General features: G+C 42.6%; 3 protein-coding genes across 4 annotated transcripts; 2 read left to right on the top strand and 1 right to left on the bottom strand.

Annotated features, from left to right (window-relative positions):
* Positions 1–11: 11 nt before the first annotated feature.
* nedd8 (NEDD8 ubiquitin like modifier) lies at positions 12–2,739 on the bottom strand. Its single transcript, XM_041965187.1, has 4 exons — positions 2,572–2,739; positions 2,398–2,445; positions 2,209–2,291; positions 12–1,671 (listed from the first exon to the last, which is right to left on the bottom strand). The coding sequence occupies exons 1-4, from the start codon at positions 2,587–2,589 to the stop codon at positions 1,545–1,547; spliced, it is 276 nt and encodes a 91-aa protein (XP_041821121.1). The 5' UTR covers positions 2,590–2,739; the 3' UTR covers positions 12–1,544.
* Positions 2,740–3,061: 322 nt separating this feature from the next.
* gmpr2 (guanosine monophosphate reductase 2) lies at positions 3,062–7,621 on the top strand. Of its 2 annotated transcripts, none has more exons than XM_041965186.1 (10): positions 3,062–3,117; positions 3,653–3,740; positions 4,026–4,145; positions 4,764–4,847; positions 4,951–5,124; positions 5,239–5,320; positions 5,545–5,651; positions 5,878–5,920; positions 6,052–6,211; positions 6,385–7,621. In XM_041965186.1, exons 2-10 carry the CDS (start codon positions 3,654–3,656, stop codon positions 6,572–6,574), a joined length of 1,047 nt encoding a protein of 348 aa, XP_041821120.1. In that variant the 5' UTR covers positions 3,062–3,117; position 3,653; the 3' UTR covers positions 6,575–7,621. The 2 variants fall into 2 exon arrangements, with proteins under 2 accessions (XP_041821120.1, XP_041821119.1); XM_041965185.1 differs by having other exon boundaries at positions 3,066–3,117; positions 3,610–3,740.
* A 4,133-nt stretch (positions 7,622–11,754) lies between these two features.
* On the top strand, positions 11,755–13,050 carry homezb (homeobox and leucine zipper encoding b). Its single transcript, XM_041965718.1, has one exon. It carries the CDS (start codon positions 11,755–11,757, stop codon positions 13,048–13,050), a length of 1,296 nt encoding a protein of 431 aa, XP_041821652.1.
* Positions 13,051–13,487: the final 437 nt, after the last annotated feature.

The raw sequence follows: 13,487 nt of genomic DNA, 5'->3' as shown, positions 1-13,487 counted from the left end.
ATCGGCAAAAGTGAGGCATCAACATAAGTTTAATCAAGTGACAAACGCATCCTCAGCAGAGGTGAATCCTGTCCACACTGAGGAGGGGAGCATACGAGCGTTGACGCTGCTTCTCTCAATGGACAAACAAACTGAAAAATAACATGTAAACCAAAGACAAGGCCCCAGCTGGCACGTTCCCCGGCTTCTCACAGTAATAAAACGATATGAAACATTATCTTAATGAATGCACATGCTCGGTCTACTTATGAAGCATGTGTGAAGCAAACTCTGTGGTAGTTGTAGGATTAGTGGCAGGACATTTACCTGACACAGAACACATCCTTTACTTCTCATTTGCCTCGACATTTTGGGAAATACACTTGGAGAAGAGTAAGGTGAGAAGATTGACGCCACAATTTTTCCGCTCTCTGCCCATTAAATATAAGGTTAGAGGCAGCACCGGTTAGCTTAGCTTAGTACAAAGACTGCAAATGGGGGAAATAGCGACCCTGGCTCTGTCTAACAGTAGCAAAAGCCTTGTCCTCATGAGTGTTTCTGAAAATGGGATTCTCTGGAAGTTTCTGAACATCTTCACCCTGGAAAGAGTTTTTGAAAAGTTCTGCTTTCTGGAACCAAAAACTGCATTTGCGTGTGGACAAAAGGCCAAAACAAATACAGAAAACTGTTAAAAAAACAAAAGGTACTTAAATAAAGTCTGCCAACCAGCACCTCTAAGCTTAACTGATTAACATGTTACATCTTGTTAAATCCATACAAAAACTTAAGTGTAAAAACTGCATGAACCTCCGTAAAGTAGCCAAGTGTCATTTTCAACTCTGGTTTTTGGATAAACAAATGAGACATTAGTTAATATCAGTTAATAAGAGAGGTTTAAAGGTGCTGGTAGGAGCTAAGATAGCTGTTTTCCCCTCCTTCTAGTCTTTATTCTTATATTTAACAGACAAATTTGAAAGTGGTAGCAATATTCTCGTTTAAATTTCTGCCACAAAGCGACTATGTGTATTCCACAAAATGTCAATCTATTCTTCTAAACACGCCTTTGTACATCTTTCACAAATCTAAATGAGCTACATGAGTACTCCATGTGGGAAAATTTGTTTTGATAGGTTGATACATCCTGTAGCCTCAGAATTACACTCAGTGAGTTGGGGAAATTTCTCAAAAACAGGTTAAGTATGAATGAGGCAGTTAAAGTAAACATTAGTTTGTGTTACACTGGCTTGAGCACTGACCGTGCAGTAGTTTTCTGTAATGCAGCAGCCAAATTAGCCCTGGGTTTAAAATTTTTAGCCAAAGCTTTGTATAATTCTGAAAGTAACTTTGCCTTTTCTTCCAGGGCAGCTTTAAAATATGGAGAACTGTTTGCAGCCAACACATTTTTGGCTGCAGGGGAGTGGCTGCCACAAGTAGAACCTCGTCTAAGATCTAACTCCTTCAACCAACGGCTCTGTGTTGCCCACAATGCCGCCAGGTGACAGTCTCTTCGGTGTATTCGCTCAGTGTAGGCATCGCAAAGGCTAAGGCGTTTTTCCGAGTGATGGCTACAGTGATGGTGTGGAGCATAGGCTTCTGAGAGAGTGGCGCGCCTGTCCTCCTCGCAGAGCAAGTACCAGGTGGAGAACAGAGCCCCCCTGGATTTTATAGTCTGCCGCTGTTTTCTCATCGTTCCTGAGAATGACAACAAAGGGGGTGCAGGGCAGAAGATGACAGATAGCAGAAATGTCTCTGTTAAAAACAGATTTTTTTATATGATGAGAGCACAGAGCTAGTGTTTCTGACTTTACTACCCTGTCTGTGGCATTCACTCCAAACATATCCGTTCTTTAAAAACTGATTCAGAGTATGCAGTTTCATTTTAAATGAAGATTAAGTGATTTCCTGATCCAGCTGGATGTTGTATTTTGTTATAAACATTAGTAAAACACGAGTAATTAGTGCATTTGTTTGGGACTATTTTCAGCTGCAGATTAATAGGCATTTTGTGCAGCGGTTAGTAGCACTAGGACGGTGTACAGTATGTGGGATTGACTGAAAACAAGCAGTGCCTCTGTTCATCAACCAGTGCTACAGTGTGGCTCATTGGTGTGTTTTCAGCAGGTTTTAATTCATTTTTAGTTTTGTAGTTTACATGGGTTATATAAAGAATAAGTCCAAGGATATTGAAGAAAGGTAAGGAAAAAGAAAAAGAGGGCATCTTAATCTTACATTTGTTTTCCACTGTAGATCAACCTCTGCTGCTGCGGAGGGATACCTTCTTTCTCCTCAACCCTTTCTTTAATCCGCTCCACCTGGGCGGAAATGAATGTAAAACATAGTGCTTAGGCTCAAACACACTAAATAACAAGTAATTATCAACATACAGTGCAAATGGGGAAATAAAAGAGAATGATGTACCTTATCCGTGGGCTCTATGTCAATCTCTATCTCTTTGCCTGTGAGTGTCTGAGAAAAAAAAAGCTTCAGGTTATTGTTGAGCAATTTATGAAACTGAACACAACTCTGTGAATCTGCAAAAACAAATGCTAACTGATATAAACCGGGCTAATCGTTATGCTTGCTTTGCCTTACCTTGACTTTAATCAGCATATTGGTTGCCTTGTTTTTATCAAATAAACTGTAGTATGATTAGAATTTGAATTCAATACGACAATAATGATAGGGTATTTTGATGAGGAAACTCGATAATATCCCCCTTCCACAAATGCAATGGGTGTTTCCTGTGTCCCTCACTGAACCCTACCGCCTCCTTGCTTGAATGTCAACGGTTCCGCTTCAACTTAGCTTCTTAGACTCCGCGTTTCCTTCGGTCGCCGTCAAAAAAGCACAACATTTGCCTCAAAACTTATCTTACAGTAGTATGAGTGTCAACGTAACAAAAGCAAATCGAAACGTGTTTCCCGACTACCTAAAACAAACCTTACGACATCAGCACAACGTGGCGTAAAGCGAGTCTCGCTTTTGTAGTTTTTTCTCTGATAATCGGCCACTGGCTAAAGGCCTTTAAAAACTACAAGGCGGTTGTCAGTTGGTGTCCGCCCCCGTAACTCTTCCCCTCGCACACAGTGGAAATTGAGGAAACAGCGGTGTATACTAACCAGTCATACTTTCCAAAAGGTAAATGCTTTATTTTGCTAAATCCACAAAATGAGTCATTTGTTGACCGACTCGTAGCTTTTGCTTATGGAAAGCGGCTTGTAATGCTTATCAAGTGAGCTCAATTTTGACACTTTCCAGCCGATGTAACCTTGAGTTTTGACATCGAGGTTCAGTAGCCTACGCTGTTCTGATCTTTGTGGTTTAGAGTGAAGAGCGGTGGAAATAGCTCTTTCAGTAACGTTAGCATGTGAACATTTTGCAAAAGATATATTAATTGCATTGTTACATATTAGTAATTACAGTTCTGGCTAATTCTGGCATATCGTTTGAATGCGAAGTATATTTGCCTGAATTGGGTTTCTTCCAGACTCTACTCCTGCTTGTTGGATGACATTTGATGACCATATGTGTGTGTGTGTGTGTGTAAAAATGACAAAAGACACGAGGCACAAAGGCATTATTCCTGAATTCTGATCTCCCTTTTTTTCACGTGTTTACACTCTCGGACAGACTGCTGCATTTCAGCTTTTCTACCTGTACAACCTGTTTCCAGAATGCCTCGCATTGAGAATGACATCAAGCTGGACTTCAAGGATGTGCTCCTCCGTCCCAAGCGGAGCACACTCAAGTCCAGGAGTGAGGTAGGTGTACAGCTGTGGATTTTTTCCACATGAGAGCTGATTGACCTAAATGCAGACGTTTCCACAAGCTGAACCTTTAGTTTAGCCCTGGGAAAATCATCTCAGTGAGCGCACTTTCTCATGGGCATTTGGTAGTAGGGCATCCCTACTGATTAGAGCATTCAAGAAGTGGCCCTGTGGCTGTAGTGCCACATTGTGAATCACGAAGAGAGTTTCAAATTGCTAAAATAAATGGCCTCTCAGTCACTTCAACAAATCCTTGTTAAATGTCCTTGCCTCTACCAGGTGGACCTCATGAGGAGCTTCACTTTCAGGAACTCCAAGGGCAGCTACAGAGGGATCCCCATCATTGCTGCAAACATGGACACTGTGGGGACCTTTGAGATGGCCCTGGCTTTGCACCAGGTAGGTTATGCATTACATGGGATGTGTATAAATCACTTATTGTTACTTATTATAAAGAGTTTTCACAGAGTACATGCAAAGGGTTATAATCTGTTCTCGTGTTATTTATCATTTTCTCCTGTACAAATGTTGTTGGAGTCATTTAAGTATTTTGTCGGAAGGAAATGTGACTGAGGTATTCTGAACAGAACTGGGTGAAGCTAAATTTAATCTCAGCAGGTAACACCGTAATGCTTAATAATCCCTACATTACATAGCAGGGCCTACTGTCCTTGTTCCCTTCACCAAAGTTCAGATTAAAACAAGAGGTGATCAAGCCTTTCTGATCACTGCGCACAGATGCTAGAGTCTAAGTACAACGTGCTAATGTGTAGCATCTCTTTTCTGTATCCTTGTTATGATGACGAATGACTTGATTTGTGGTGCTCTTGGCCCTTTTAGCCTCAGGAAGATAAAAAGTGTCATTGATTAAAAAAATTGAGGGTTATTGAAACTTTTTTTGTTCATCCATTCACTCCATCCTTCACTCACAGTTAGAAAAGCTGCCCCCTAGTGGCCATCAGATGTCACAGTTCACAGCCAACATTATGAACCAGAATTTGCTGTCTCTTCCACTAGTTCACTCTCTTCACAACGATTCACAAACACTACACCGTGGACGACTGGGTGGAGTTTGCAGCAGAGCATCCCGAATGTGTGAAGGTACTCAAAGTGTTTGTTAATATTTAACTTTTTATTTCAGGGAATTTATAAATGGTGGTATTTCTTGTAACACAACTCTCTATCTTCTCTGTTTATCTCCCAGAGTGTAGCAGTCAGCACAGGGACCAGTGATGGTGACTTTGACAGGATTTCAGCCATCTTGGCGGCAGTGCCAGCGCTGCAGTATATCTGCGTAGACGTGGCCAACGGCTACTCTGAACACTTTGTTCACTTCGTCAAAGACGTCAGGGAGAAGTTCCCCTCTCACACTATAATGGTCAGTAGATGCCTGCTTTTAAACTACAGTATGTGGGGCTGAAAAGGGAACGAATGCTCACAAGTGAACAAGTCCTTTGATATGTAATCAACAGAACATTTTTACTTTGCTCAGGCAGGAAACGTGGTGACAGGTGAGATGGTAGAAGAGCTGATCCTGGCTGGCGCTGACATCATAAAAGTAGGCATCGGACCAGGTGAGCACAACGTAACACCTCCACATTTCTACGTCCAAACAGAACCTCGTCACCTCAAGGTTATCTTAATGCTCTTTAACTATTTCTTCACACAAAAATCACATCACAACCACATCGAACACACCACAAACAATGCTTGCAAATGCTGTTTCCTGTTTGTAAATTGTGGAGTGCACACTAGAAGTCTTTATAGTCATCTGCCGCCCCCGTGCCTGCCTCTACAGGCTCTGTGTGTACCACCCGTAAGAAGACAGGGGTGGGGTACCCCCAGCTGAGTGCTGTGATTGAGTGTGCAGATGCAGCCCATGGCTTGGGTGGCCACATCATCTCTGTGAGTGACTCTCTTCTATGATAATAGTAGCCTGTCATAGCCTGTCCTTTGCTACTTACTTACTCTGCCAAGGTCAGTGTGATTTGTTATCATGCATTTCATCCTGAGAATGTGCAGCATTATCTTTTATCTCCAGGCTCTACAGGTGCAACCAGCCCTGATAAACAATCTTGCTCATCACATGGTGTTTTGTTTTGTCTGTTCCCCTCTCTTCTCTTTCACACAGGATGGGGGATGCACATGCCCAGGAGATGTCTCAAAGGCCTTTGGTAAGATTGAGTGTTTTCAAAACTGCGCTCAGATTCCAACCATAGTGAGAATTATTTCTGTTGAAACAGACTTCTTGCTTTTTTTTTTTTTTTTTTCTTTTTTCTCCCCCCTCTTTCTGTGTGACTCTCAGGGGCTGGAGCGGACTTCGTGATGCTGGGCGGTATGCTTGCCGGCCACTCGGAAAGCGGGGGCGAGGTTATTGAGAAAAACGGCAAGAAATACAAGCTGTTCTATGGAATGAGCTCCGACACGGCGATGAAGAAACATGCAGGAGGCGTGGCTGAGTACAGGTCAGAGTCACAGTTATTTTGGTGTATACGGGGAAAAAATGACTCTTTGATCTGTGTTTGTGGGTGTTTTTCCTGTCTGTATTGATCACTAAACCTCTAGTGGCCAGTTTTGATTAGTGCGTGTGTGTAGCATACCACATCTGCAGTTTTCTCTGTGTGTTTTTCGTCTACAGAGCGTCAGAGGGGAAGACAGTAGAAGTTCCTTACAAAGGTCCGGTGGAGGAGACAATACGGGACATCCTGGGCGGGGTCCGCTCCACCTGCACCTATGTCGGGGCAGGCAAACTGAAGGAGCTGAGTCGCAGGACCACCTTCATCAGGGTCACCCAACAGCTCAACACTGTCTTCGGCAACGACAGCTGAGTGTCCGGCTCCACCCTGCTTCAGATGGAAGGATAAGTCTGCAACACTGCCTGTCTGACTCGCAGATGCTGTGTGTGCATTACCCATGTGCAAACACAAGTGAACAGACATGTATGTTAAAACTTAAATACTGCCCTTTTACCATCCTTATTAGTTTTTTTAATGTGACATTTTAGTACATTTAATTTTGACTTCACTGACATTAACAAATATTCTTCAGCACACGGGCTTTTTTCATACAAGCCACACAATGCATCTCAAGACAGTAACATGTGAGGTCGAGCAGTAAGTCTCTTTGCATGTCTGCTGTCTCATCATTCCAATGCAAGCTGCTCTTTTTACATGTATGCAAACATGTGGCTGTTCATAAACAGTGTCTACAACATGTCTCTATGCTCTGTAAGCCTTTGTCACCCACTTATAAAGTTATAGCAAATGTCTTAAGTTATCAAGAAAGTCTAAATATGCATGTAGCTGCTGTGGCTGATTGGGAAATTAAACTGTTTAGAAGTTCAGTCATTCCATCACTGGTAAAGTTTTGCACTTTAATGATTTGTAATTTGGGATTTTAACATTTAGTTGCTTTTTTAAAATTGTAGGTGAATTAGATTTGGGAGAATTTATATATGGACCAGTATATGCTGAATGCTAGAGTACAGTACCAGAGCACATACAGTAAAAAAGTACTGAACTCAGAGGTGTTATTCAATATAACATTCAATATATGCACCTTTCTCTTTTCTGGTTCTGTCTGCTCCTGATCAAAACCAAAGTTTGTGTGCGTTTATGTTACTGACTGCACATTCCAGTTAATTTAGGACTCATTTAGTTTCCATTCCTTTCAATTAGCGTGGGTGGTTTCACTTCACACAGTGTCTGTAGCTACTCCCTTTCAAGCTGATGATCTGTGTTTTATTTTTTACTGTCACATTGGTGCAAATATGGCAAAGTGTGAAATTAACATTCTGCATTCTTTAAATCAATTTTTTCCACATTTTGACCAGTCAATAAAAACATTCCACATCTTAAAAATTTTACTGGCTTTATTATTGAGCAGATTCACAATGTGCCTATGATATGAAAGACACAAAATCCTTGTTGCCATTCTTATTTAATAACACCATGCACTGTGAGATAACTGGACTACGTGAGTGCAATGACACATCACCGCCAGCAGATGGAGACAAACATCTTGAAGTGTGAGGCAGAAAAAAGTAGAAACATTATAGTTAAAACGACATGATTTTGTATAAAAGAGGCAACTCCAAAAACAAAATAATTAACATGACTAAAATGAAAGAAATGCAGCTGAAGATATTTCATTGCCTGTAGTGTATGATGTGTATTTTGAACATTAAAAACAATCATAACATTATCCTATTACTGATATTTGCCACACCACATTAATCAGTTGCATCTTTTCATCCACAATTCCATTACTGGACATTTACCACCCTAGAAAACATCCATGCTGAACTGGTCCACTGGACCCTATTAAACTCATCCTTCTAACGTCTTCTGCTTCTGTGCACCAAAGGAATAGAATTATCAACAACACATAGAATTGAAATCAGAATTGACTCTCGCACTATACCCCTAATAATTCAAGACGATGGTCTCGAACCACTTCACCTCAGTGTGCAGTTGTTTAAAAGCAAAAGCTGTTATTAATGTCGATATTTGTGACCATGCACTTAGCTTTGTTTAATGACTAATAAGTCAGTAATAAGTAGGATCCTACCAATCACTTAAGTTCACAAACCATCTCTGTGGTGCAAACATCACCAAACAATGTTCCAAATAAACCAGCAGCCTTGAACCCTGCTTGGCTGTGTTTATTGCTAATCTTCCGTGGATACTTCGCATAGCCAAACTGCAGCATATTTTGGCTGTATTCCTTTCCCAGTTGAACAAAGGGGGCCAGGTCCCAGCTGTTGAGGCTCATCTTAATTGTAATTATTTCTTCCCTCTGGTGCTCTCTGGTTCTGTTGAAGAAGGTCAGGGAGGAAGCAACAAAGTTCCAAAACACTTCCACCATTTCAGGCCGTGCTGCAGCCTCATCTCCGTTTACGCCAATAAATGCAGAGGAAACCCTGCATTGTTTCTCTGTTTTGGTCATGTCAGCTTGCGGCAGACCAAATAATTGTGAAGTCACTGATGCATCAGGAGAATCATCATACTCTGTCGTGAGAGAACTGAGCTGGTTACCTTTGCAGCGCAGACCATAGACACAGCCATCCTTCAAGGTCTCTGCAAACTGTTTGTCACATAAACCGATGGTCCAGTCGGAGTTTTGGGAAAGACTGACCATCCACCTCTGGAAGTCTAGAGGTGACTGAGTTCTACGGATTAGAAGAGTGGCAGAACATTGTCCCAGCCAGCTGTTGTAGAACACCTTCCTGCTGTCTTTGGACAGTGACATGCCAGGGCTCAAAGTCTGTGGGTCAAAGATCAGGTCTGAACTAGTAGCGATGAGCTCCTGGTGCTTCTCTGGGTCAACCAGAGTCAGCAGAGATCCCAAGAAGTGGCCCACTTGTCCCATCATTTTTTCACCATTCTGTCTTATCTCCTGAACCAGTTTGTCACGATCACTGCCAGGCTCCAACCCCTTTCTCAGATCCACAGCCATGGCCGTCTGCACATCCTGATGCACCTGAGAATACATCTGCAGGAATCTGAAGGTGTCCTTCTCGCTCTGTGCTGCTTGCACGCTGCTCTTGCTGGTTTTTATCGACACCATACGGGCAGAGACGGAACTCTGGACACTGGTCAGAGCAATGTCTCGCAGGTTGGTCACAGCCTCAATGAGACGCACACTAGAGCGAGCCAGCTTCTCTCTTTCACTCTTCTCCCACTTCTCCAGACTCACGTTCTCATCATCAGTTTTCACCAGTAAGGCCTGCTGCTCAGCGGTGAGCTTTTCCATGAGCTCTTTGTGGGCCGTGGAGAAGGTCTTCATGTTGTGTAGGCGATGCTGGTCCTCAATGGCACAGGAGACACACACACAGGTCATGTCATCCAAGCAGTAGTACTCCAACAGTTTGCCATGTTGGGGGCATTTAGTGGTCCCGCATAAAGCCATGGGCTCAGTCAGAGGATGAGTTTGTAGTAACACAGGAGTGGTCAGGTGGGCCTGGAGGTGCTGGACGCACATGGAGATCTCACATTTCATGCAGGTCTTGTGTGCCGGTGTCCTGTCCTCCTCTGTACACATATCGCAGAGGATAGCTTGTGGGTCCTTTTGGATATTGTCAGACATGTTTTCAAGAAGTCCTGATTTGATCTTTCTTGAATATTATACAGTGTCGAACAAAGTCCTCAGGATCCTCCTTGGTGCTCTGCTGTCTTTGGTTCACTCTGTTTGGCAGGAAGCTGAAAATGAAATAAGATTTTGCTGAATTAAGTCGTTCATCCGTTTCTGGTCTCTCACTCTCCGGTTTGAGTGCTCTGCCACAGCAGGACTCCACAACAGTTTCGATTTCTGCTAAACCACACATTCAGGAGGTGGAGTCAGACAGATTTGGCTGTAGTTAGATGCACTGTTGAGTTTCAGTTAAGCAACACCCATGGGAGTGGGAATCTATTTTTGACATGCCATCAATATAGACTGTTAGTATGTGAAAGACATCAGAATTTGTTGTAATAAAAGGAAAGCACACACACACACACACACACACACACATAGTACATATAATTCAGATACTCAGCTCATGATTATCAAGCACAAACTGTTATCATTTCTTCAACGTATTCATTTTCATTTTATTGATTTAGAATTAATCACGTTTGCAAGCAAGAAGATCTTGAATTACTTACGTCTGTTACTTGAATAAACTCCTCAGGTTGCTCTTGCCATTTTTGGAGGCTGAGTTTGTGAAGCTGCTGGATTGCATGATCATAAAGTTGGATCCTCATCTCTCTAAAACACTTAAAAAAATTAAACATTACCTTAGTGAAGGTAGAATTTATTGCAGAGTTGTTGTATCAGACTGCACAAACTACAGCTAGGTGCACCTACTGTACTACCAGCTGAGGGTACATTTTATTCAATACTAGCATTTATAATCAGATAAAGATGATGTGGACATCCCACTTTTATAAGTCCTGGCTGACAGATCTTACCGAACAAACGAACTACAGGCAGTGTTGATTTTTTTGGATCCAGATGATGGTTTTTATTTTATGTGTGGATTGAACCAGTCTAGCAGTAAAAGACGTTTTTGCGCGCTTAAAGGTAGGAACATCAAACTAGTCATTAACTGAAGTTAGTATTCATGTCCATGCCTACTTGATAATGCTACGGAAAATATAATAAATTACAGGCCAAGAGAAATGAGCTAAATTTGACTGTATTACGAATTAACAGCTACGTAGCAAGCTAACCTGTCCTGAGCATTGTGCGCAGTAAAGTAACGCTATCACCTAGACAACAAACGTACGCTAAAGGGCACTGCTGTTTTAACAAGCTAACGTTAGCGCTAATGCTAGCAAACGGACAAATCGTTTGGTAACAACAGGCAGACGCGGCTAAATCGATCAGCGACGGTAACTAATCATTTGTATGATGCTGTATATGACCTAGACTGGGTTAGCCATGTTAGGCTAATTACGCAACTATCAAGAAATGACATATTGCCTAAGTTTAGCTAGCTAAATGAGCCAACCAGTCATTTTTTTTACCCCAACTAATGCCAATTAGTGTTAATGTTACTGCTTTGACCTAGCTAGTTAGCATGACATTATCATGAGTCATTAAATTAGTTAACCCTTCTTCTGTGCAGCAGGGTAATATATAAAAGTGTAGTATAAAAGTAGTATAACCTCATTAAGTTAATTTAAGATACTTGTACTTCACTTGTGTCTTTCTATTGTATGTCAGTTTTCGTTTTCCACTGCATCTTAGAGGGAATTTTTTTTTTATATTTAGCCAGGCATTTTAGGCTTATGCTGTGAAATCAGCACCTGTCAAATCAACTACTTCATCAGAGTGACATGGAATACAGCCAGAAATACTAAAGAGATATCTACCACAATATAAAGTGTGAAGAAAAAACTGTGATGTGTGACAAATATATATATATGTTCCCAATTTTTGTGTTTGGGTTTTTAAATGAAAATGCCCTCTTTGGGTATATCAACCCTTTCTGTATGTGTGCTCTTTGCAGGAGTTATTACCATAAATGAGACAGATGAGGCAGACATCAGTTGGAGGACTCCACAGGCTCATGCAAAAAACACCTGATGCTGGTGGAGAGACTCCGAACCTTGCGCCTGCGCCTTTCAATCTGAACCAGAGCAGTGCGGTATGTCTCCCCCTGGTCTCTGATAGTAAGAGGCTTATATGGATCCACTCTAACCAGATCAATCTACAGCTAGATGTTGCAGCAGAGCTAGACAAGGCCTTCGACAGGTTTCCATACCTGACACAGAACCAGACAGCTGCGCTGGCTCAATGCTGCTCCCTGCACCCAGACCAGGTGAAGGTGTGGTTCATGGTACAGAGGCTCCGCTATGGCATCAGCTGGGACTATGAAGACATCCTCAATGTTCAGAGGAAACTCTTCACAAGCCGGGGAACGGAAGAGCTGAAAAGCGATAGAAGAAAGGAGAATAAATGGAAAAGAGAGGTAAAAGAGTCTGGCAGGAAGGAGGCAGGAGAGGTTAGGAGGGAGCAGAGTGCAAATGAGGGAAGGATGATGGGAGAAAATGTGAGGGCTAATGAGCCATTGGAGATAAAAAGTAAGCAGGAGCAACCAGTAAAGTACAGATGTGTAGAACTCGAGAAGGACCAAAGGAAAAAATGGAAAAGGATGACAGCGACAGGCACAATGGGGGGAAAGAAGAGAAGTGTAGATGAGGGTGTTATGGAGAGTGCGGGGGAAGCAGAAATAACAAGTGATGAAGTTGAAATGAAGTCTACCAGATCCAAACCCACCCAGTCAAAAACAACACATTTTACCAGAAAGACAAACAAAAGACTCATCCAAGAGTGGCCTGCCCGGAAGAGCTTTGTGGTGCCTGATGAGGTGCTGGATGCAAGTTCTCCGGTGCAACTTATTCATATGACACAAATAGAGAAAAAGGTGGAGGGAAAACTGTGTGCAGAGTCAACAAACCCAAGTGGTGCCCTCACTGATGGTGGCAAACTGAAAAAGCTCGAGGAAGGGGCCGATAATCCTGTTGTTGCTCAGATCCGCAGCAGTACAAAGAAGCAGAGTCAGTTGGTGATGATGAGGGCGGCTTTCTTGGAATGCCAGTATCCAGACAGTGAGGGCTACAACCAACTGGCGATGCTGATTGGCGTCTCCCGTGGCGTGTTGGTTCAGTGGTTCAGTGACATGCGCTATTACATCAAGAAGGTAATTCCGCGCTGGATGAATCAGGAGCAGCACAGGCGGGTGCTGGCCAACATCAAGTACCGGCAGAACCTGAACGAACTGGCAAAGTCATGTCGGGGTGGTGGAAAAGCAACCTAGAAGATGAAGCTGGACAGGTGTGAGAACTGTGGCAAAGTTAAAGGTGTGCAGGTGCCTCCAGAGGAGAATGATGCCACAGGCTCTGCTTGTTGTGCTGTTGAACTTTAAGTGAGCTTTTTTTACACAGATGTTTGATAAAGGTTGCCAGGTTAAGAAATGTTCTTGTTAATTTGCCTTCTCTTTCATGTAGAATGCATTGTTGTAATACTGTTATTGTGGTTACTTAAATGTGGGGTGAGTCATTCTGGAGTAAGCTGAATTTCTCAAAGTCTCTTCACTGTCTCTGGTCCTGTAAACGGAAAACAAACAAAGTGGCTCCGACCGAGCGACACAACAGTATTCCAGCCAATCAGCAACAGGTGCCATTCATGATCGTGCACAGGACAAGGCCGAAGTCTGGCATGCGTCAACAGTTTTTCTCCAGAGTGACTGGCCCC

The sequence above is a fragment of the Chelmon rostratus genome, chromosome 23, assembly GCF_017976325.1.
Source record: "Chelmon rostratus isolate fCheRos1 chromosome 23, fCheRos1.pri, whole genome shotgun sequence".
Taxonomy (NCBI): Eukaryota; Metazoa; Chordata; class Actinopteri; order Chaetodontiformes; family Chaetodontidae; genus Chelmon; species Chelmon rostratus.
This window is presented reverse-complemented; position numbering and strand designations above follow the sequence as displayed.